General features: G+C 41.9%; 1 protein-coding gene across 3 annotated transcripts in view; it reads left to right on the top strand.

Moving 5' to 3' along the window:
* cacna1bb (calcium channel, voltage-dependent, N type, alpha 1B subunit, b) overlaps positions 1–25,607 on the top strand; it is a 162,105-nt gene that overhangs the window by 89,261 nt on the left and 47,237 nt on the right. For all 3 annotated transcript variants that reach the window (XM_070989614.1, XM_070989612.1, XM_070989613.1), the window contains exons 13-27: positions 1,196–1,417; positions 1,505–1,617; positions 1,735–1,847; positions 2,816–2,947; positions 10,836–10,908; positions 11,215–11,332; positions 11,839–11,906; positions 12,606–12,712; positions 14,802–14,864; positions 18,068–18,826; positions 20,299–20,504; positions 21,497–21,626; positions 23,500–23,629; positions 24,450–24,509; positions 25,403–25,509. In XM_070989614.1, coding sequence (XP_070845715.1) covers positions 1,196–1,417; positions 1,505–1,617; positions 1,735–1,847; positions 2,816–2,947; positions 10,836–10,908; positions 11,215–11,332; positions 11,839–11,906; positions 12,606–12,712; positions 14,802–14,864; positions 18,068–18,826; positions 20,299–20,504; positions 21,497–21,626; positions 23,500–23,629; positions 24,450–24,509; positions 25,403–25,509 — 2,401 coding nt within the window. The remainder of the gene's footprint in view (positions 1–1,195; positions 1,418–1,504; positions 1,618–1,734; positions 1,848–2,815; positions 2,948–10,835; positions 10,909–11,214; positions 11,333–11,838; positions 11,907–12,605; positions 12,713–14,801; positions 14,865–18,067; positions 18,827–20,298; positions 20,505–21,496; positions 21,627–23,499; positions 23,630–24,449; positions 24,510–25,402; positions 25,510–25,607) is intronic.

The raw sequence follows: 25,607 nt of genomic DNA, 5'->3' as shown, positions 1-25,607 counted from the left end.
AGCGACGTGCGTTGTGCCAGTGGAGCTCAGCACTGCCACCTATCAGTGTGGCATGGTACTGTCTGCCTCACCCGGAGCATTTTCACTGCGCATTTATGGCCAATATAATGAGACAGCAAGTGCCTGCGTCAGTCAGAAGTGAGGCACAGCTCATCGCTGCCTCAACTCGCCCTTCTCCCACGTGTTTGAACAGGAAATGCGTAAATTTAGCGATTTTGACCATAGAAACGTTGAAATCATACAGAAAACAAATTTATAGAACAGCCATGAACTGAATTTCCTCCTCTTAATGAATTTATAAACCACAAGTTTTTTCTTAATTATATTTTAACAGGTGAGGTACTGCCTCCCCTGACCACATGTCACTGTAGTTTGGATGACATTATTGGTGGACAAAATAAATCAAATTTTGTGGTTTGAAGGAACTACATGCTGGAACTACAACCTCAATTCCAACAAGTTGGCACACTGTGTAAAACATGGATAAAACAGAAGGTGATCATTTGCTTGTTTTGACATATACTCAATTGAAAAGGATACAAAAGCAATATATGTAACGTTCTCAAGGGAAGGGAAGTTGTGGAATGCTCCAAAACACCTGTTTGGAACATTCCACAGGTAAACAGGTTCAGTAGTGACATGCATAGTTTATGATTGGATAAAGGACTTTAATACATTGGCTCAGAAACACTTACAAAGCATTCCAACTTTTTTGGAATCGATATTGTAGCTGTTTCTTTCTGCTTCCTTTATGCTAAGCTATGCTAACTGTCCTGGCACTAGCTTGGAATTTACTGTGCACCCAGAACACAGTGATCACTGTTGGTTGTGGTTGAGGTGCAGAAGTTTCAGCCTTCTTTAGAAGTTCAAATATATGTCCCTGATCAATTAACACCCACAAAAATGACATTTTTGCATCAGTTGTTCAGTAAAAGCAAGTTAATAATTTATCTTTAATTCTAGTACCACCATGTGTTTTTCCTCAACGTGTGCACATGCGTAACCATCATAATATATATTAGAATTATGATCTTGATGAGTCGGGTGAGGATAGGGAAGCTGTTCATCACAGTAGCAGGAAGAGGACAAAAAAACACACACACTGATTCACTGTGAAGACTGAATCAGTGACAAATATTTAACTGCTGAACGCTCACTCATTTCCTCTGTCACCTCTCTTCATCATCGCCCTCAGCTCCTCCGGGCTCCCCGTTTGGTCGGGCCAGTGTGAAAAGCAGCGGTAAGATGGACAGTTCCTCCTACTTCCGGCGGAAGGAGAAGAGGATCCGGTTCTTCATCCGCCGCATGGTGAAAGCTCAGAGCTTCTACTGGATCGTTCTGTGTCTGGTGGGCCTCAACACTCTGTGTGTGGCCATCGTCCACTACGACCAGCCCGACTGGCTGACCAGGGCCCTCTGTAAGTCACACATGCAGACACACAGTCGTACTCCCACACACCAATTGATGGCCTGTAAAACTAGTTTCTCTTGGTTTTGTTATACAGACACAACAGAGTTTGTGTTCCTGGGTTTGTTCCTAACTGAGATGACCTTGAAGATGTACGGCCTCGGAGCGAGGAATTATTTCCACTCCTCCTTTAACTGCTTTGACTTTGGGGTAAGTTGCTATCAGCTGTGGCGGTGCCAGTTCGGTTTGTGTGGCTGACCATCAGCCTCTCGTTCAGCTTATTAAAACACATACAGCAGTTGATAACCTCCATCCTCTGCTCTCCAGGTGATTGTGGGCAGTATTTGTGAGGTGATCTGGGACATGATTAAACCAGGAGCATCGTTTGGTATCAGTGTGTTGAGAGCCCTGCGACTGCTCAGGATATTCAAAGTCACCAAGTGAGTTCAATTCAAAGCACACGAGAGAGACCACAGGCAGGGAGTCCATTAGGCTGCATCAGGGAAAAGCTTGCTTTCATTTGTTGTCAGCCAAGGAAACATTACACCTCTGTTTACATCTCCAAAGGCATTATGGTAACCGTAGTCCTGACTTTTAGATCTTTGTACACTTTAAAAACAACCTGCATATCCCAGAATGCAATTCAATAGCATCTTTCATTAAACCTTCCTTGCCTGCTTAACACCCAGGTCTTTGAAATCTCACACATCTCAGACCCTCCAGGTGGATGAAACCCGGATTTCATCATTAGAGTTGTTTTTCACTTAGACTTTACGCTCCTCTAGAGCTACGGAAGACATTGGTACGTCTCTGTTTTCATAAAATCAGTCGACTGTGGCTTTCGGTACTTCACAGTACAGCGTTTGAGGCTCAGAATGACACATTAACATGGTTCTAACTGTATGTTCCTCCATTAATTCATGTGTTGCTGATTCTGTGTATTCAGGCGGTTAGGCAAGAAAGACAAAAAGCCGGTGTCTTACATAAAGGTACACACCTCATCTGATACGCATTGTATCAAAATCTGGGTTTTTATTCTTTTAAAACAGCACATTTTGGAGAAGTTTTACTGTTCAGGAGCTGCACTTTCTCTCCGGGCTTTCTTAATTCTCTTCTCCCTGAATTGACAATCCTGTTAGAGTTTGATGGCAATCCTTTTATGTCATTAGATTAGCTGTAATCCAGTGATTCACTGAACCTGGCAGCTGTAGACCCTGACACATTGATTTGCTTTATGCCACCTACAGCTCATACTGCCATTTGTTCCTCCCTGTTCTCCACAGTTTGGGTTGTTTGTGTCTCAGTCTTTTTTCAAGCACTGTTTGTCTGTTCTTTCACTGCCTGTTTGTCGAGTAACATTTAACGGGAAAAGAAAGTTATTTCTTCTCTGTTTGCTGCCTCCTGTCAGATACTGGAATTCACTGAGGAACCTCGTGGTCTCCCTCCTTAATTCCATGAAGTCCATCATCAGCTTGCTCTTCCTCCTCTTCCTCTTCATCGTGGTCTTCGCTCTGCTGGGCATGCAGCTCTTCGGAGGACAGTGAGTGATCTCTCTAGCCTCTTCCTGCGCTCTCTCTCCTCCTCTTTCCATCCATCCACGATTGAACACAGACTCACATATGCACACACACACATCCTCTGCTCTCCCCCTCCATCCATCTCTCCATCTAACCCTCCTCCCTGTGTGTGATCCCTGGCCCTGCGTGGCGGTGGTGACAGACGTGTTGACACAGCAGGTAGCTGGCAGAGCAGCAGCACCGACTGGGGCCCTTTGATATCACTCTCAGCAGGAGTCCCATGTCTTCTAATAACAGGAACACCTCATGATTCTAGGCTGGCTGCAGGTAATCAAAGGCCTGGCATCCGGCCCCATCTGGCTCAGCTCTTACACACACATTTTAGTGTCCATCACCTCACGTCACACAGACCCTGCTTTGACCAGGCAGGTTGAGTATCTAGGTTTTCTTTTTTTAACCTTTTACATTATATTAGATGTTGTGAAGTTCTTTAATTTAAAGGCAGTGCATATCTTTTGCAGTTCGTAAGGAAAGAAATCCTTAATTTGAGAAAGTCCCTAAAGGATAATTTGGGTTTATTACAATGTGGTTCTTATTTTCTTAGTTCTTAGTAGAATACATTACACACAAAGGATAATGCCAATTTCTGGGAAAACAGCAACATCGCTACAATGCAGTCCAGCGGGACAAGAAACACAAGCAGCTGTCGTAAACAAGCCAGCAGCTTATCCAGATTACCTATATCACTTTGTTTGCATGTAAAACTGAGCAGACCAAAAATGCTGCTAATGATCCCTCGGTGCGGGGGGGAAGCTGTATGCACAGCTATGGCAAATAAAGCAGGTCAAGGCTTAAACAGGAAGTCCGTCTATAAGCTTTGATTGATATTTACAAGGGACACTTAAAGCAATCATTTTACAGTTGGTAAAATACAGTTTTGTATTGTTTTCTCCAAATAAACTGAGGCAGATTGGTGAAGAAGAAATCAAATGTCAAAATGAATGCAGCAGCCTGACTTTTAATCATCACGATGGGTCATACACAGTGGCTCCAACACTTCTTATGATTCAATTTGATAGCGACTTTTATTAAACCCGCCATGTCGAGAGCATTCTCATCCCCGGAGTTTGTTTGTTTGTTTGTTTTCAACTGAAGTCAACGTGTAAAATAGGTGAAAGGCCCTTTAAATAAATGATAGCTCACGGGGTAATTTGTCCTCACCAGAAAAACTGTAGCATTAGCTGTTGACGTGTAACCTTCGCTTTGACCTCTTATGGTCGCAAGAATAATGACTGTTTTCACTCAGAAGAGAAGCTTTTGCTTTGTTGTTTTTTGCAGCTCTGTGCAGCTATGCTTCTTAAACTTGCAGAAAGTCTGAATTCGCCTCATGCTCACTACAGATATTTTTACGTTTAACCCTGTGTAACACAGAATGCATAGAATGTGATGTATATACCCGATTTTCAAGACATTTTGAGATGATAGATGTGTTTCATACATACGTAACCTTTAGAAGGTCAGAATCTTTGCTCGTGGCAGTTTGTAAGACAGATGAGTCACTCACAATTACCATTAAGCTTGACTGAAAGCAGCGACCTCAGATGGTTTCAGTGCACACTCACCAGTATATGTTGTTACGTGCTGCCACTGCAGTGTCAGGTAGTGTACACTCTCAAGTGAAATGCCACTTTCACATGTAGTCACGTCTCCTCGGACTGACGGCCTTCACAAACACCAGCACACCACAACAGGATGTCTTTGAAGCAGCAGGCTGTTGCCATGGCGCTGAGCCTTACAACAGTCTGCGCCATCATTAGCATCGCATTAGTCTCTGGTGATGGACAAGTGTGAGATGAGTCTGACGTCCACATCGTGCTTCCAGCCAGCCGATCGTATCAGGCCGAGCATGCTGTTCTCTGCCAATAATGTCTGTCCTCACAGCTGTTTCAGGCCTACATTTTTCCCTTAAAGTCTAAAAATGAACCCAAGATGTCAAAGAATTTCAGATTTCTCCAAGAATCACCACAAAGAAGAAAAAGAAGAATGGGTACATCCTGCGCTTGCAGATAACGTCCCTTTTTGTTTAAGAAAATGGTGAATTGTATCAAAACCAGGGGAACCACAGCCATTCCTCAAGGAGATGATTCCAATTTTTTGATGAAAAATGGGCTTTCAACCCTAAATAGAAGATGAAATGGCTCGTTAAGAAGAAGAGATGCTTTGTAATATCCTGACTTTATTTTTGGCTGAGAGATTATGTGCCTGCTCTCAAAACACCAAAAGTAATCTGCTGGTAAAATTGTGAGAATTGAATTGAAAACAGCCCGAGGCAGAGGACCGTTTCCCTGCTGAGACTCACATCGCCGACTGTTGGGAAAGAATATGTGATAAGCTCAAAGGAAACGTGCAGGATTTACGGTAATAGAATAATGAATTTTTCTGGTTGCTGTTTTGCAGCTTTCAATTTTAAAGGTGCAGCCCTTCTTTGTTGTCTCATTCTGACTGTGGACACTAACAGGAGGGATCTCATTTTATATTTCCAGCTGAGGCCTTCGTCGGTGTGCAGGCTCAGTGATTGTACAACCTCTGGACTGTTGGACTGTGACGATCACCTCATAAGGATTTCTTTTTAATCTGAATGCCAACCAGTCTTACATAGTCATCTCAGAGTGTTTTAAAAATTAACATTTAATCAGACAAAGAGACAAATGGAGGAGTTAATCTATATTCAAAATGATCAGTTCATCTAGGACTTTGTGAGTGAAGATATGACACAAATTCAACCAATCCCCTTGAATTTCTCTTGAATCCTCACCATCATTACACTGCAGCTGGTCAAATTGGAATAATGTCCAGAAGCATAAAAATCATCAAATTCAGAAATACTTTTACAAGTCAAAGTTGAGTAAAAATCAAGCCTGGAGTGACGGGGACAGCTTTCCTTCCTTAGGCAGCACTTCCCCCAGCCTATGCATCGCTCTAACTGAGTTTCTATATATATGGCATGATAGGAGTGACTACGGTTACCTCGTAAACTGTATTCAGATCAAAAAGGTCACATTAGGCTATTGACAGAAATGCTTCAATCGAATTTCAGTTCCTTAATATTACCACCGTTTATTGCAAAATATTAACAAAAAAAAACTTTGAGAATCTGAGCATTTGTAGAGAGGCTGCTGGACTTCAACCATTTTCAGTTATAAGCAGCTCTAATCGTCACATTCACATTTGTATTCTGCCCCTTCCTCGTCCAGCAAAGAGCCAGTTTCATTTCTTGGTTTCTCATAAGACTGCTGGATGCCGTGTGTGTCCTGATTCATGTCACAGCCCCAGTGCTCTGCTCAGTTTGCTTTTTCAGTAGCACACAGCCGTTATCTCCAGTTCACTTGTACATGCCTGCGTGTTCTCAGAAATGTGTGCTGCGTTCACTTGCACAAAGCAAACCTGCTGCTATTGTCTGAAGGATAGAGTAGATATGGGGATAGGGCACGAGCTTGTGGGGAGTTTGGCCTTGCGGGACTCTTGTTTTCAGGATTGATTTAATGAAGTCCTCGTGGATGTCGCTTGGAAGCCAAACAGCACGCTCCCAATCCCTATTATCAGAGTAAACAGAGGTCGGCGCACACAAACCGCCGCCGCCGCTCCCTGCACTGGGCCTGCTAATCCTCAAGGAAGGAGAGGAGGATGGAGGGACGAGTGTGGGAAAGAGGAGGAGCTGGTGGAGAGTAGACAGGGCAGGGAAGAAAGAAAAGAAGGAAAGGAGGGAAGAGGCGAAATGGAGAAAGGCGGAGTGATGAGAAATGGGTGGAGAGAGTGGTGGGCGATGGGGGATGCAGTAATGAGACAGGGAGGGACAAAGGTAGATGGAGAGACATTATGATGACATACCAAGGGAGAAAAAGCTTATTGAATTAGCTTCTCCCTCCCCCCTCTCCTCTCTCTTCCCTCACCCCCTCCCACTCCAGCTCCCTCATGCATGTACAGTGCACATTAGAGCCAGACTAATACATGCTGGGTGATGGGTTTTCAGTGACTCACCACATGGCCAAAAGTATGCGGACACGAACATTACAGCCACATAGAGATAGTCGAACATGCCCTTCCAAAGCTATGATGTATACTTGACTTAACTTAACCTACCTTTGTTTAATTTGTTTGCTTATAGTCATTAAAAATCACTGTTTACTGCTCAGAGTGACTGTTCAGTGACTCTTTGATGATAAAGTTTATTGTTCAATTATAAAATATCTTTACTCAGATGTGCCATCATCACAAAATTTTTTTGTTATGTGTCTATGGAAAAAAATCCGGTTTTGTTAATGTCACATATCGTTATCTGCCCCAAAAATCCAGGATCAGTCCGTATCTAGTACGCATGCATGCAGTACACACAGGCACACACACACACATACATATACACATGCACACATATCACAGGATCTGCTCTGAGAGGAGAAACCAGCTGCCATTTGTGCAGACGGTCACTGTGGTAACAGCATGCTCCACTTCCTCTCCTCATTTTTACGGACCCTTCTTCCTCCTTCGTCCTCGCTTCCTTCGTGTGTTTTTGTCCCCGGACACATTTTTTTTCTCTCCTCTGCCTCCTCCTCCTGTTTTACGTGGCACATCACAAGACATTTCATCCATTCCACACAGCAGAAATAATGACTGATGATTTTCTGTAAACACGTTCAGCGGAGCATTACTGCATGCATATGCATTAACTGTGTTGTGTATTTTCTGTCTAAGTGTGTTCAAAACTTCTTTCATACGCCTTCATATCAAAGCATAATCAAGGCTGTGTACTGTAAACTCGCTGGTTTCACAATTTTTCCCACAACAATACACATTTAACATAACACTTGCTCTCAAACTTGACTATCGCTTCAGTGTCTTTTGTCCAACTCCAGATGTGTCTTGCACATGTCTCTTTATTTTCAAGAACTGACACTCGAAATGATGAATGATTAGCGATGTAGGCTATTTTCAGGTGAATGACCAACCCGTCCTCACGCATCTCTGTGTCATTTTCTCATTGTCTTCTTCAGTTTCAAGACCACGGATTCAGGTTTTGGCAGGTTTGTTGGGTCATTTGTGGCTTTCTGAAAGAGATTTCGATCCTTTGTGTAGAAAGTGTGCATGTGTGATGACAGTAGTGGTAGCAGTGATGATATTAAGACAGATCTTTAGTCATACATCTGTGCTGATGAAATTAGACCTTAATACCCAAAGTGTTTCAGGTTGTGTGTAAACCCAGATAGCTGAAACCACTTTGGATCCACTTTACTACTACTTCAAGTCATTGACCTTTGAGTTGATGATTATGTACCCTCTAATATTTGTTAGGAGTTGTAGAAAGTGTTTGAAAGCAGCTTTTGTTCAGAGCTAAAAAAGATGGCACTAACAATGTCGTGCCAGCATTACAAACTGTAAAGGCTGATTCTCCCTTCATTCATTCATTCATTCATTCATTCATTCATTCATTCATTCATTCATTCATTCATTCATTCACTCTCAATCTGTTTTTTCTGACGTTGTGTCATTGTCTTTCCATCGTGTTGAAGTGTGTTCAACTTTCCTTTCAGGAGTGCTGTAGTGTTGAGCCCAAAACATACTGGCACTGTGGGATGTGTGTGTCGAGGGCTGTCCGTACTGTACTCTGCTCATTCACACAGCTGCAGTTTGGAGGTGTTTGAAGTTCCAGAGCATCGACACCCCGCAAAAGATTTTTTTTTTTTTTTTCCCTCGGTCTGGCATATCCAGGCTACTTTGATTTCTTCTCTTGTCAGCTGATAGCATGTCTTTTTCTGTGGTGTTGTCCCTGTCACAGCAGACAAGGAGAAACTCAGATATCCAGAACCAACAGTCTCAGTATTCTAAAGCTACTTTTTTAAAAGCCCTTTCCTGGTGAGCAGAAGTCCAGGTGAGGAATCAAGTCAACAGAAAAGAAGATTTGTGTACTGGACATCACTCCAAATTCACTCTATTTGCTTGATATTATGGTTGATATGCCCTGTGGGTTTGCTGATGCGCTGCATTGCGGTGCCTCCGTTCTGTACGTATGACACGAGTCACGTGATGCAGCCCTGAGCTGCAGAGGCAGTGTGTTTTGGACTTGAAAGTTGGAGCCGTGGCTCCCTGGTGGCTAATGTTTCCTGCTGCTGCATGTTTCTCTCGCTCTCCTTCTGTCTCATCCATTATCAATACAAGACAACTCCCTTCATCTGTGATTATGCTAGTCTCTGTCTGAAGCTGTGAAGGAATCTGAAAAACATGCTCCAAGGCTTGTGCTGTACTTCTGTCTTTGTGAGGACTGAGAATGAGTTTCAGACATTTTTTCAACGTGAGGATGTTTTGTCTGGTCCTAGTTTCATTCATTCAGGAGGCTGTTTTAGGGTTAAGGCTCTGTTTTAGAGTAAAAGTTATTATTTGGTTTAAAATTAATGTTATGGCAAAGGTTGGAAATGGATATATGGTTTTGATATTTAAAGAATAACTTTGGTTTCTTTTAAGTTGGGTCTAATTTTTGTTTCTGTCAGTTTTGATAAATGGCACTCACTAGGTTAAGTGCTGAGATCTGGGAACACAACAACAAAGGCCAAGAAACATAAGCAGAACCATAGTTTAGCACAATAGTTTAACAGATTATGTTAACCATTTTATTTTGAGGTAAAACTGAAAGTGACCACATGTGTATTGTTGGTAATAATACTGCATTTTCTATAGACGCCACTTTGCAGTCTATGGGTACAACTGATTGCCAGTTGTGCAGAAATATACAACCACCTTATTCAGTGCCGCCTTATTAGAATTAAGCAGAAAAGACAAGGCAGGCATTATTAAGCTAAAATATACAGTTAGCTAACGGCAGAATAAAGTGTCACCAGAGAACTTGGAGACGTATCAATACAGTGTCTGTATGGACATCATGGATAAATTAGGAGAGCTGGATACGACAGCACCCCTCAGGCTTAATGCCAGCTTGTTCTAGTGGTCACAGTATTTCACTAATAAATGTTCCCTATAGACCACATTATAGACGGGACATCTTTAAAACTGTTGACAGGACGCCTCCAACTGCAAACACGGTCAATTATCTCTCTTTGTGATGCAAGTTTTTAACCCATCAATATTTTATATATATAAAACCTTGCAGAGCTTAGAAAAGCTATTTTTATTTGCATGACGTCATCCCAATGTTAAGCATCTAAGTGCTGGGTGAAGCCAGCAGGAGGAACGTGGAAGCAAGCACGGAAGCTGGAAAACTTTTTTGGCTCATGCACTCAGTGAGTAATTTTTATGAAAGTGAGTGGGTGCTATGTTTGAGTCAAGAATCTAGTTCCTAAGACACCCATGCCCAGCAGGCACCTGTTGGTCGTGCAACACTGTGGGTGTGTTTGATTTGGGTCACCTCATCTCAGCTGCCGCTGCTAATTTAACTCTTTGCATTTGTTACTTCTAAAAAATAAGCTACAAATAAACTTTCAAGGTCACATTTGAGGCTGTAGAGAATGCATTATGTCAGCGAGGTCCTCACAAGCACAGAAGTACACGTGTGTGCGTATATGTGTGTGTATGTGGGGGGGCATTGTGGACCGACAGTAGACAATGAAAGTGTTGCAGGAGGAGAAAAGGCGAGAAGGTGCAGCTGTGACTCAAGGCGTGAATGTGCGTGTTTTTGTGCTGTGTCATGTTTCTCCTGAGCAGAAACATGTGGTGTTAACAAGTTCCTAACATTATTTTTTTTTTAGATTTGTTTATTTTAATTAAAATTTTTGAAATAATCAAATGTGCCTTTCCCTGTATCTTCTCCTGGACTACAGGCAGATGCCATTAGGATCTGACTCTGACTGCATTTTTGTCACTTTTCCTCTCTTTGTAATGATGCTGTTCTGATTCCGATTCTTCTAGGTTTAACTTTGAAGATGAAACACCAACAACAAACTTTGATACCTTCCCAGCAGCCATCCTCACTGTGTTCCAGGTAAGACCCCTCTACACAGACTTGCACACTAACGCACACACTTGAGGTGTACTTCACACCGTCTGAATAAATGAGAGAATAGAGGCGCTATGGAACAAGAAAGATTGCTATCAGTCATTTTAATTAGAGGGAATGACTGGTCTGTGTACCTTCTGTCCCCGAATAAGTTCGCTGATAATCCTTCAATTAGTCTGCTCATAACCTTTCACTCTGTAAAGTAATTTAATTCTTCACTCTGAGATTTGCACGGTGATTTACAGCCCGCCTGTGTCCCCGGCGTAGCTCTGACTCTTTTGTCTTCCTCAGATTCTGACTGGCGAGGACTGGAACGCCGTCATGTACCACGGGATCGAGTCTCAAGGAGGCGTTCGCCGCGGCATGTTTTCCTCCGTCTACTTCATCGTCCTCACGCTCTTTGGAAACTGTATCCTCTTTGACGTCTTGTAACTTGGCATGATTATCCATATATATTTATGCAGAGTGGAAGGGAAATAAATGTACTGACTGTGGCTGTGACAGACCCAAGTTATACACAGCCTCAGATTTTTGGAGAGAGCATGTGCCTTATTTTGTGGACGTCAAAAGCTGAAGCTCATCGTTATCAAGGAGCTCCTCACACAGAATGCATGTCTCTGCCTTAACACTATCTCCTCCTGAATGTTGTCTAAGGTAGTTGCGACAGCTTTTTTACTGCGTGACCTAAAAAGTTACTTTTTTGCCAGTTAGGACTGATTCTTTACTCTGAGATAATTGATAAATACAGACCCTAACCTGCAGTTGTGTTTTTCTGCTTGGGACCAAAATATTGGCTGGACTCTGACAGTTTGACCCAATCATAATTTTTAGGCCCTGCTTCAGTTGGTGGAAAATAAAACACAGAATATATGTTTTCTACAGTTGGATTTTCTCCTGAGTCTTGCTGTTATTCAGACACCCTTCTAAATGTCTTCTTGGCTATCGCTGTCGATAACCTCGCAAATGCACAGGAGCTGACTAAGGTAGGCTGGGCCGGATTGTCTGACTGTTATATTTGCGGACACTTTAATAATGTATGGTAATATACTGTAGGTGTAGGATTTTTTCCACTTCATATTGAAACACGTCAAACCAACACCTAAGAAAATCCCTGCATGTGCACAGCGCACATTGACTGGGTGAAGGAAGTGACCCTTAGTGTGCAACCAAACACTGAAGGGGACTTTGTTAGGGGACCACAGTGTTACAATTAACTTTCATGAACTGAGGACACAGTGTGAGAGGGTCACACACATACAGTACAAGTAAAACCCAAAAACAAGTTCATGGCTGTTGTACATTACTATTGTAAATGTACATGGATACACATTGCCACACTGGTGGCACCATTGTAGCAACTTGTCAATCATAGAGTAGCCACGTCCTAAAGCCCTACTACTCTAAATGGGACCATAATTGACAAAATGAACATTGTGTTGTATTGAAAACTTAACACTAATCATTTTCTTGTAAAATTTGAAACAAGTTCGGCTTCTTTTCGCAGCCAGTGGAGTCGCCCCTTGCTGGCCAACAGAAAGAATGCCAGTTTAAGGCACTTCCTCATTGGCTTCGGTTCTCCGACTGCTCCATCCACTTCTTTAATACCGTGTATGACAGGACATCAGTGTCGTAATACATTTTCATTAAGCACAGTTTTACGCCCCCGTTCTCACTGGCTGCAGGATGAAGAGGAGCAGGAGGAGGCAGCCAATAAGAAGCTTGCCCTGCAGAAGGCTATGGAGGTGAAGGAAGTCAGTCCGATGTCAGCAGCCAACATCTCAATAGCTGCGTAAGTTTGCGAGCATCCCTCTCCCCTGACAGCAGCTCTGTTCGCCCACACTGGAGATAAATGTCTTTTTGTCATTCAGTGTGTCATCCTGCCAGATGTTCTTCCCTCTCAGTCTGAGTACATGTGTCTGATATACCTCCTGAACTTTCATTTTCTCCCACTATGAGCCTGCTCCTGTGGTGTCACCTGGTTTATTGCACCCCACTGTCTGCCCTCTTCAATAATAGAAGCACTTATGGAACCTTAAATCAACAACACATTTTATTTTCCACCAGTTTACTTCATTTCTTGTTCATATTTATTAATTTCACAGAGCCTGTTAGGCCAAAGTCTACATCTTAACACTGGTTTTTGTCCTCTTTAGCAGCAACATGTAATTCAAGAAAGAAGGTGACGTTTTAGTGTTTTGTGGAACCTAAATTGCAAAAAATTCCAATTTGCCACATGTTGAAAAAATGTGATTATTCGATGCATGATTGAACATCTTAAGCCTTGTTACATGCTGCCAAAATGACATTTTATTTTCAAAACTGGTGTCCTACGTCAGAACAAGTTATTGACCTGCTGTAGAAATTTGTCTGTCATGACTACAGTCAGTAGCTCTCAGTGAGCAGCTCTCCATATTTTCTCCCTATGGGATTCCTGAATGATAATTTTAGATGACAAATAGGGTAAAACTGTATTGAATCTACAACTACCCAGTATTGTGATATTGTATCTAATGGGAATGGCCACCTTGACTCCAATACAGATGAATAAAATTAATTCTATGCTTTATTTAAGGTACCATGAACATTAGGAGTGGGCCAGCATGGATGTAAACAAAGCAGAGAAAACTTCACAGTGCACCTTAAATTCAAAACCAATATGGATGTCTGCTTTAAGACTAAAAGATCTGCTGAATTCATGAAAGGATGAATCTAGGCTTCTACTTCAGCACAGTTTCCAACTCAGAATGTCAACTATTTCTTCATCCCTTGGACTTATTTTGAAAGAATGACAGATACAAACAGATAAACAAAGATAGATGAAAACCTTAATCTGCCCTGTCAGAACTTCCATTCTCCTCTAACATGACGATGACAGGGATGTCTTTATATAACCAGAAAGTTCTTGTCACGCTAAAACTTTTGACCCCCCCCACCCCCCACCCTCCACAGCCAGCCTGTGATTGACAGGTTCGGGGGTCTCGCGTCAGCATGGAAATTAATTGCGCCTCCAAATTCAGCCTATTTTTAGAGCCTGGATGAACGCTGAAATTCTGACAGTATGTCAAGAGAAGCTGGTGTGAAAACTGGAGCGTTTTCATCCTTATCAGTGATTAATAGCTACAATATGTAGCGCTGGAGGTTAAAATGTGGCTTTCTTTGATGCCCATCTGTTCTGTTAATGTGGGAAATAAAACAATAATGCATTTGATTGTGTTATAGAATTCCGTGCAGCCCTTTGTGTGACAGCCCTCCATTCATTTGACAATGTGATCATCTTTGATTCACACTCCTTAATTGGCATCCTGCTCATGAAGAAACGGTCAATTAGACTGTGGAAAATGATCAGCTCTGCAAATGACTGGTTCACTCGTTTTTTAATCTCTTCCTCTTCATTGTCGTGTCTGTTATTATGTGATCCTGTGTGTTTCCCTCAGCGTCCTCTGAATATTTTCATTGGTTGAACAGTGAGGTACCAAATGCTTTTATTTCAAATGAACTGTTTTATGTGCATTGTGTGTGCTGTTCCAGAGAAACACAGGGTTTCATTACAAAATGAATAAAAATCAAACAATCCTGATTAGAAATGACTTTACAGTCTGACTATTTCAAATCTGTTTTAGCATCTAAAGATTGACTGCTGCCTTTCTTGTTTTGGAATGAAACTCGTAAACTGTTTTCACTTTTTAGTTTTGTGTCATTCTGAAATGTCTCTGCTAATGGACACGCTTTTGTTGCTGTTGTGTTATTGAAGTAGCTGCACAGATTGTCCTTAACTGTAAGGGAGGAGGGGGCAGGTGGTCAGACAGGCTGACAGTCCACCTGCCCCCCCCTCAGATTTGTGTCTCATTTTTTCTTTTGTTTTTGTTCTGCATGTACAGTTTTGTAAAGCAAAATCGAGATGCACTCTCTCGCAGGTCGTCCATCAACAGCATTCAGTCACCGTGAGTTATCACTCTCTGTTACAATATTCTCCTCCTCTCCTCTTCATTCCTCGGTTGTTTTCCTCTCCTCTCCTCTCCTCTCCTCTCCTCTCCTCTCCACTTCTTTTCCTTCATCTGCTCTTCTCTCTATTTTTCTTTCCTTTTGTTTTCCCCTTTCTTCTTCTCTCCTCATTTCCTCTCCCAGTCATCTTTGGTCCGCTTTCTTGACTTCCCCTCTCTTCTTGTGTCCTCTCTGTTCTTCTTCCCTCCTTGTTTCCTCTCTTCTCTTCTCTTCTCTTCTCTTCTCTTCTCTTCTCTTCTCTTCTCTTCTCTTCTCTTCTCTTCTCTTCTCTTCTCCTTGTTTACTCTCTCGTCTTCTCCTTGTCTCCTCTCCTCTCTTTTTTCCTTTTCTCTTCTCCTCCATAAAACTAAAATGCAGTCTGTCATGTCTTCATTGCTGGTAAAGTGAAATGTATTTATGATTCTTATAAGAAAAAAACAAGTCATAACAAAGTGCCTCGCAGAGCAGAGAAATGCAATTACATGTAAATAGCACAAACCCATAATACATTTGAAGCTCTGAGGCCAGTGTGCGCATAATTGTGAGTGGAAATCGCTGATACATAAACACAGTTATGCCTCCCTCTGGCCTTAACCAACCATTGTGTACTTTGTTTATGGCTGCAGCTCCTCTGTGTCAGCGCTTACAGAAATTCATCTTCCGCTCTGTGCTCTCTGATGTGAATAATTTGTTTATAAATGTTTAATTTCTCTCAGCATTGCCATCACCGCGGGCAGTTTGACATTTCCAGCGTGTTTGTAATTGTACACCCCAGGACATTACTTTAAAAGACAATATGAGCCGCAGCCAAAATGAAACGCACTGGCCAGCTGTTAGTTGTCTCCCCTGCCCGGCGATTCGTTGCTTCTTTAACATCTCACCTCTTTTAGATAACGTACATTTAAAACTATCACTGACTCTAATTTCTTTGCCCTCCGTCTGTGTTTTTCAGCGGGTGCATGCGCTTTGTTATTATATCTCAAATTCCTCAGTGTTACGTCTCTCATTTTCCTTTCTAAACATATTAACACCACTTGTTTGTCTGTTGCTCACCTGTCAGTGGATGTCTGTCCCATGTCCTCTGCCTTCTGTCTGTCTGTGTCTTTTGTCTGCCTTTTAGGAGTTATACTGTCTACTCCTCCCCCGCCCGACGAATCTTGAGGTACAGGTGACCAGATGGAACAAACTTAACTAACCCATAAAGCCCCATGTAAATAAATCATACTGTGCAGACACAGAAACCGTTTGCAATGCCTTCATACATGATAGATGGAAAATACAGACACATCAAAGGATTTTTGATTGTGTCTTTTGACTCTTTTCACTTCTGTAGAGAACCCCCATGTTCAAAAATCTTATTTCACTCGTTGGTGTCACCATATTCCTCTTAACTCAGGAAGCAGCTTGTTGCTTTCCCCCAAGAAGATACATGTCAGGAATGGCCATCGCCCATTGCACATTTCCATGCCTGCCCCATTCACACATGACCTGAGGCAAACAGAGATAAATGAAAAATGATTTCCATTTAATTGCATGCCAGATCAGCGAGGTTTGCCACATGACGTGTCGGACAAGTCTGACTTCTGACTGCCACTGTGAAACCAAAATAATAAAGAAGATGCAGTTTCATATCAGGAGGTCAAAACAAAATAAACAGCACTGTCTGGACTGAATTCCTTGCAGAAGGTGTATTTCACAAGGTGGCTGAGTCACACACTGTGCCCGGCTCTGCTTTCCATAGTCCCATTATGGAATTCTGAATATAATTAATCCTTTACTCTTCAGCCTTAAATTTCAAGAGAAATAGCACATCCTTCAAAGCAAAATTTGACATTGTTTTGTATTTTTGTTTGGCAGTGGATTGAAGTCTCAGATCAGTGTTAACTGAACTTTGAACTGAATCCTTTTATGCACAGAAGCAGGACTGTGGATTTTGTCGTCCATCTCGTGCGTTGAAATTGCTTTAGAAAGGGATCTATTCATGGCCAGCATGGAGAGGAAAACAATTACAGCTACCAATAAGTCTTTCAGTGTGCATACTCTATGGGCATGTTGGTATTGGTGGACTTGAAAAAGTCTTCAAAGTCTCATTTCTGAAATACTCTTTTGGACTTGTACAAGTTTGAATTAGATTTTTGCAATCAATTTTGACTTCAAAGGACAACTTGTGATCTACCCGCATGTATTCAAGCCTGGAATGTGTTCCTTATTGAGGAGTATCTGGAATAGATGGATGAATTAGGTGCTTTTGTAATATAGAGAAAGCAGAGAAAGTTGTTATATTAGTCTTTCTTTCTTGGCAAAACAAGTTTTCATCAGTTGCTTGCATCTGATCTAGTCCATGAAAAGTGTGCTTTCCTTCAATTCTTAGTCATTTGAGTGAGTCAAACAAGGAAGCCTTGAAAAGCAATGCATGAAAACACTGCAGAGAGCCTTTGTTTCATCCAATCAAAAGAGTAGTAAGTCATCCAGAGAGAAAATTGGAGAAATTACCATATCACTACAGATATGTTGCTGTTTCCTGTGACAAAAATAGATTCTGATAGAATTGTTGTTATAAAATAAGTACGAAGGGTGCAGATTAAATTAGTTCATAAATTTCCTCACCCACGCATCCCATAATATCTCCTTATAGATGGAATTCCTTGTTTTTTTCCCAGAAGTGTGACTGAATAGCATTTATGCTTGTATCAAAGGCATGTGGGAAGACTTTAGGTAATAAAAAAATAAGGTGAGAGCCTTCCATTATCTGGTCTTGTCATGATGACAGAATGTGACAACTGTCATTATCAGACAAACTTTATCATCTTAGGTGCTGTAACATTTAAAATATTCAAATTTTGTAGTTGAAATTTGAGCCACTTCTCCATATAACACTTAAGCATGGTAAGTGAAAGCTTTACCATGGTGAACATTCATGCTGATGCATCCATAGACCACCTTTTGTCTGGTTCTTTATTACTTATTGTACTTTATTACAGGCTCCATGACTAGAATTTAATAGAATTATTAGCATAAGATTGTCCGGCTATGGATGAAACTGTGGTGATGTTCAACCACACCCCATACAAAAAAGAACTCATAAGAAGAGAAAAACGAGACACATAAAAGTCTTTTTCATTGTCAGGTGATCTTTTTCTTTGGGTTTGATTCCTGTGTGCAGTAAGGAGCAGCAGCGGTCAGCAAAGACCATGTCAGTGTGGGAGCAGAGGACCAACCAGCTGAGGAGACACAACATGAGGGCGAGCAGTGAGGCCTTGTTCAACGAGCTCGACCCCGAGGAGCGCCTCCGGATGTCCTCCGCCCTTCACCTGCATCCTGAAATGAAGACTCACCTGGATCGGCCGCTCGTGGTAGAGGCCAGGGACGGGGACAAACCCAGCAAGCCTCCTGAAGGAGGACGGGTGGAAGCAGGGGATCCTAGGCAGGATGGATTGGGAGACAACTTCCACCCCCACTCCAGGAAGCATCACCGGCACCGTGATAAGAATGGAGAGAGCTGGGATGGAGGCGACAGCCGGGGAGGGAGGCACCACACCCATCATAGCAGGAGCAGAGATCACAACGCCAACGGCGCCCAGACGAAGGAGAGGAGAGTGGAAAGGAGCCACAGCCGCGACGGAGGGCAGGGACACAGGCACCACCACCAGGCCGGCTCCCCTGAGGAGGAGGCCAATGACATGCGAGGAGGAGGAGGAGAAGAAAGGGGCCATCGCCACCATCACTCCCATCGTCCTCCGAAAGAGGGAAATGGGATGATAGCAAATGGTGCACAGGGAGAGCGCAAGGGGAAGGGAGGAGGAGGAGGAGGAGGAGATAGCAATGGAGAGAGGAAGGGACGCTGCTCTCGTATGGTCAGAGATCAGTCTGCACTGGACGGAGACGACTGCAAGAGGAGCAAGAATGGAACAAAAGGTCACTGGTAAGACAGCAGACAGATTCTATAAATATAAGATTTTTATATATACTCTATTGGTGATATAAAATGTTTATTCATAATTAATAACTACAACAGCCTAAATTTAGATTGTTTCCTACATCTTAAATAATTAGAAATTATTTTAAGTACACAGAGTGCTTTTCAAAGGAATCTCCTGTTTTTATTTCAGCTGGGTCTTGTTTTTTTGGTTTTTTTTTTTTTTTTTGCTTTTGACATTGTAAATACCTTTTTTTCTGCCGTGTTCCCTGAAATGCTTTGCCTAGCACTGTCATCATCAAAAACTATGCAAATTAATAGTTTATGCCAATAAAAATGATGTTCTTTCTAATGTTTTCAGCTGGTGGCGTTGCTATGAATAGGTGATAGGACGACAGAATAAGAACACAGACAGCACTTGTTCGCTATCATCAAAACAAAAGAGACACCTTCTCAGCGTTTCTGTCATGTTGACGCCTTTGTGCTGAAGCACAGTTATGAATGTGAATCCACTGGCATACCTTATTATATTTATTATACTTATGTAGTCACTCAATGCTAGCTCATAGTTTTGCTTCTATCATTATAGCCAATATTTCTAGCATATTTCTCATTTAAATCCAATTTATTTCAACAATGTATCAAATGACACCTGAAAACAAAGGGTCACTTGTAGTGATGAACTGACAGAGAATTATCAGCTGAATCTGCAGCTCCCCTGAGCTCTATGGAGCAGATAACAAAGAATGAATATTGGCCCTTCATTTATCAGATGTGCAGAATCATCAAACGTAATGTAATAAAAACAAGGAGGCAGATCAACGTGTTTCTGCTGCCCCAAAGTGGCCTAAAAATTAGTCATTGCAGGATGGAAGTGGTAATGTTATCGTATCCTAAACCTGTAAATATTTACTCCATCTCTGATTCACTACTATTGATACTCATACAGCAGGAAAAGTCAAGCATGCATTCACTGCTTTGGTGGAATCTCCAGCCAGCTCCTGTGGAAACACAGGTCAGAGTCCACCTTTGTTCAGCTATAATCATGAGAATGTGTAGAGCCAGACAGTGGAAACACTGATGAACTGTGTTTGGAAATAGAGAAGTTATCATTTGTTGTGCGTCTCATCACCATATTAAGTGCAATGCTACACAAGCAGACTACAAAGTGCAGCATCAGTCTCACAGACTCGCTCTGTGCAATATGTATTCCCCAATTAATTCTCAAGTATATTTCTTAGACTTAAATTTCATATTCGAAGACAGTATTTGCATCAGTTTGTCATTATGCATAAACACCATATAACTCTGTGTTTGGGTTCAGTAACGTCTGGTTTGTTGCCACATAAGTTGTGGTCCATTTCCCAGGAGGACAGAGAAACTTTCTCATATGGATCTCATTTGGCAGAAAACGCTTGAAGCTCCCTGAAAGCAGAGTATAACGATGCCTGTGATAAGATACACATCTCTTCCCCCAGGGAGAGGCAGCCAGATGCTGAGGAGGATGGCCTCGCCTCCAGTCCTCTGCAGGCAATGCGGAGCAGCCTGAGTCTTGGGGAAAAGCAAGAGGATGCTGACAACCAGAAGAACTCCACCAGGGCCAGCCAGGCTGGCCTCAACAGCAACGCCATCCACATCCCTGTCACCATCACTGCCCCGCCTGGAGAAACCACCATCATACCCAGTGAGTACATCATGTCACTGTCACATCAAGTGGGGATGGAATGGGAATGATGATGGTTTTATTTTTCAAGTTTTATTTCTCTTGGTTGTGAGCTAAAATCATCTTATTATAATATTTCCACTAGTCAACACTTTATAGCAGAGCCATTAATGGTGATTAATCCTAATTAGGAATGTCACCATAGCCGCAGATCGATGCTCAGTGAGCCTCACAAGAGTCATAGCAATGCTTTGAGTTAAATGCTATTATCAGTATGTTAACATGCTTGCAATGGTCATACCACCATGCTGATGCTAAGCAGGTATTATGTTTAGCATGCTCACCATCTTAGCATTGCATGTTGATATAATAAAATCTGCTAATTAGCACTAAACAAATAGTACAGCTGATGCTGATGAGAGTGTCATTCGTTTTACATGTATTTGATCATAGACCAGTGTGTTGGACAAATTAAAACTTTGACCTGAAGATGGTGCCAGTAGTGATTGAGATATTTCATTGCCATCCACAGAGGCATGATGCTAAAATGGTTAATAATCAAACACCAACTAAAAAAAAAATCAACCAGCTAAAAGCAACTGATAATGCCACAAGCAGTCTACTCTGCTATAATACTTAAATTGCATTTCTTTACAACTTTTCTTTATTAGCTTCAGATGCTCTTTTCATAATCTAAAGAATGCTTCCAGTTCAGAAATACTGTAGCTACTTATAAGTGTAAAAACAGCTTCATTTAACATCACACAAGTATGTGTGTTTGTTTTCGCAAGTTATCATGTTTCTTCCTATAATCAACAAAGATTTTCATATGAAAAAGTTCTAATTAGCCAAGTTACTGATTATACGCTTTTATGAATGCAGAAAGTAAATACAAGCATAAAACAACAACACAGATCAGTGGCATGCATTTCAAAACCACAGAGAAAATCTCACTATTTACTAAAGTTTGTTCTTCTCTGAGCTAAATGAGTGTATTTATTTTTTCACACCAGTGAACAACATCGACTGTGACAACTTCCAACTCAGTGAGGAGAAGAAAGATCTGGAGGAGGAGGAGGCGGCTAATGGGCCTCGGCAGATCCTTCCCTATAGCTCCATGTTCATCTTCGGGCAAACAAACCCGTGAGTCATAACTGGGAGGTGACTGAGAGGAGTGATGTGGAATAAGATTGATAGTTTGGGCTGAATTTAGAACAATAGAAAGCCCATAAAGCACACCCCTTTTTTTAACCCACCTTGTTAAATAAGCAGCACATCAAACATTTCGCATATCTCTGCATCCCCATTCATTGCTTAATTAAAACCAATATAGTTCAATCAAATCCTGATTCGTAATTTATATTGACCAAAAAGAAAAGATGACCAGAAGCAGGCATGTACTCAGTGTACTTGGGGTACTTGATGGACTGATTCTCTTGCTACAAAAAGTTGTTATCAGGATATCCACTGTCTATTCTCAGGTAGTGAAGCAGGTGCAGCAGATGCCAGTGAGATCAAATTTAGCTTAACTCTAAGCACACCACTGAATGTGGAAAAGCTGGCAGGTCCTGGACTCTCATATTTTCCAGAGATGGGTGAAAGACTAGTGTTACAGTATGACACTACTGAGACTCTGGCTGACCAACAGTGCGTTGAGATTTTCCCTGCGGAACAAAACCTTCTCCAGCTACTGCGTCTCTCGGAGTGGGATCACTTATCAAATATCAGTCCTGGTAGATTGCCTGTTGTCTGAACCCTGTAGTACCACTGCTCAGAATCATCACGACAAAAGATAAACTACTTGCCCCCCAGTAACTTTCCAGAGATCAGAATATTATTAACACCTCATAGCGCCTGTGAAGGTGTGAGCGTTGTCTATGCAGTCTGGACTTTCTGGCCCTCTTGGCTTGTTTGGGTGCCGTCTTGGAGAGAGTGCTGCCTGGCTTCTCGGCAGAATTCTCACATGAACAATGACGAGTAAATCTGAGGAAATGGGTAATCACCAAGAATAGCCTCTGCAATCTTAGCCTGAGTGGTGCTTCTTTTTATTGCATTTCTAGGTATAGAGTTATAGATTGTCCATTTTGAAAGTCTTGTCTAAGCATAAGTTTCAAAAACACCTTAAGTCCAAAGATCAACCTTTGACTTCATAGTCATATTTTAAATTCTGCAGCTGGACAGTTGCATTGAGGGAGAGCTGTCAACAGATCAGAAGACAGGGACCGTCTTGAACTACTTCCTGTGTAAGAATTTTTTGTGCATCCTGGTACATGTTTGGACATGTTCAAACCCTCTATTTCAGAGGTAACTGCTACCCTGACTTTGTATGACTGGCGCAAGAGTTCCTTTATGCTGATGATGTGCTTCCGTTGGCTTCCTTAGACCGTGACCACCAGCACACTGGGGTGTTTGTAGCTGATGTAAGCAGTTTGAAAAAATACCAGCACCTCAAATCTGAGGCCACGGCAATCTGCTGGAAAAGCGATGGGTCAATGCCTCAAGGGAATGAGTATCTCAGGATATTTTTCACGAGTGAGCAAAAGTGCAGATGTGCTATGATGCAGCCACTACTGACTGCTGTGGTGAGGGAGCTGAGGCTGAGGATAAAGCTCAGTTGATCTGTGTTCCAACCCTTCATATGATCATGAACTCTTAGTGGTGACTGAAAGAATTAAAGCACAGATACAAGCAGTGACCTTCCAAAAGACCTGTGGTACACTTCCTAACTTTGATGATGTCAAATTATTAACCCAAGAAAGTGCAAAAAAAAGGTGTTTTTAGTGTTATATAGAAACAGACAAATGAAGTTTTCGGTTTTTCATGTTGGAGTCATGTTGGACCCCTGAGGCTGATACATGCTCACTTTTGTGTATTATTTTGACAAGGAAGGATGCACATTTTGTCCTTGGCCTGTTATGGGAGGTCACCTGAGTATACTTAGTGAGCTGTCATGACTCTACTAATTTACTTTTACATTTGCGTCCATGTGTGTTTACGTGTGTGTGTGGTCTTGCAGGGTGCGACGGCTGTGTCACTACGTGGTCAACCTACGCTACTTTGAAATGTGCATCCTGATGGTCATTACCATGAGCAGCATCGCTCTGGCAGCTGAGGATCCCGTGCAAGCCAACGCACCGCGCAACAACGTGAGTCAGACTGACATCTAGACTCCATGAATAAACATCTGGAAGGAACGAACACACTGGTTCTCGGATGGACGTAGTCACACAGACCAGTATTTGAAAATGAAAATGTGCATGCTCACACAAGTGCATGAGGATTCGTGTACAAGCACATCTCATTTTGGACTGACTGGCTGATTAATTTGGACAGCTTTAGGAAGTCCTTCCTAACAGGGTTTGACAGTTTGCCCAAATTGAGGAACAAACAGTAGGAAACACAAAAACAAGCTTTTCTGAGTAATCCTCAGTCAATCGCTGTCACTCTGACTTGAGAAATCTTCTCAAATATGGCACGTATCCAGTTTGGCAAAATGTTTCTATGCTCTTCATATCCCTGAATAGCACATTAGCCCATGTTTGGAATGAGAAGGTAATACAAGCAAACAGACACATGACTTGAGTTTTTGCATTTTGACAGATAAGCACAACTAATTTGTATTCTAGTCAGGAGCACAGAGGGAATCTGAGGTGATGCTGTGACTGTGCATTTGCGTGCTGTGTATTTGTGTGTGCGTGTGTGTGCTTCGTCTTGTGTGGGTGTTCAGGCAAAGTGTGTTAGTGCAGGGGAGTGCAAAACTGACAGAGCTTGAGACCTCTGACAGGGCAGAGGAACATGTTGTGCATATCTGGTCCATTCACACACACACACACACACACACACACACACACACACACACACACACACACACACACACTTCCCAAGTGTCTTAAACCAAAAACATCTGTCACAGGGTCTGTTGACGAGTCATCTCACAGGATATTCTCTCACACTCTGTTTTTGCAGGTTCTCAAGTATCTGGATTATGTGTTTACTGGAGTCTTCACCTTTGAGATGGTGATTAAGGTGAGATGGCTGTCAAAGTGGAGGTGCACTTTGATTTGAGCTCTGAAAAAACAGGCTGATGGTTTGGTCATTTGCAGGTCAGAAACCATCTAGGATTGCAGGGTGGGCAAAATTTGAGAACTGAAACTGTTTTAGATGTTTACGTTACCAGTTGTTTTTCAGTAATATCTGTTTTTCTATCTAATTAGCACTTGCTTCTTGTCAACATATAGTCATTTTCAACTAAACTTCTTCCAGTCGTCTTTTGACCTGCAAATTACCAAATCTGTTTACGGGGAGGCTGCAGTAGCACACAGTGGCCTGTATCACGGTGTCACCGGCATTGCTAATTGGGTTTGTGGTTTTACATTTCTTACATGCTTTAGATAATGACAGCTCTAGACCTTCTAAAGTCTTATAAAGATGTTTACTTTATGTTCACTCACTGCACTGAGGAGCTCCATCAGTGACAGGATGCTACATCCGTGTGAAGGAGAGGTATCGCAGCTGTCAGACTGTACAACAGAAACTGCTCCAAGTAATCAGTACAATAATATGTTTACAATCTGTGCAATAACCTGTGCAATAATGCAATAATGTGCAATAATCAGTGCATAACAATCTGTAAATACTATCTACAATTTCTTAGGATGACGTTATTCTTTTATCCCACTCTTGTATATATACTTGTTTTGAATTTGCATTGCACTTGTTCTAATACTTTATACACTTTATTGATGCTGCTGTATATTGGAATTTCCCCTCGTAGGACTAATAAAGGAATATTGAATTGAATTGAATTGAATTATGAGCTAAGGGGGTCAGAATAGTTGGTAAAAGAGGCTTTAAAACAAAGAAAGCGTCTGTGTTTGGATGATTTTTTTTAACTTATTCTGTTTATTCTGTGACTCCAGATGATTGACTTGGGACTGCTCCTCCACCCTGGCTCTTATTTCCGTGACCTGTGGAACATTCTGGACTTCATTGTGGTCAGCGGAGCTCTGGTGGCCTTTGCCTGCTCGTAAGTCATCTTTTCGTCTATTATCCCAGCAGGGCTCTGAATGTAATGGATTTCAAGGATGGACACAGTCACACCACAATGTGTTGAAACAACGGTGG

The sequence above is a fragment of the Chaetodon trifascialis genome, chromosome 20 (assembly GCF_039877785.1).
Source record: "Chaetodon trifascialis isolate fChaTrf1 chromosome 20, fChaTrf1.hap1, whole genome shotgun sequence".
Taxonomy (NCBI): Eukaryota; Metazoa; Chordata; class Actinopteri; order Chaetodontiformes; family Chaetodontidae; genus Chaetodon; species Chaetodon trifascialis.
The sequence above is the reverse complement of the archived record's forward strand: the minus strand, read 5'-3'. Positions and strand labels throughout refer to the sequence as shown.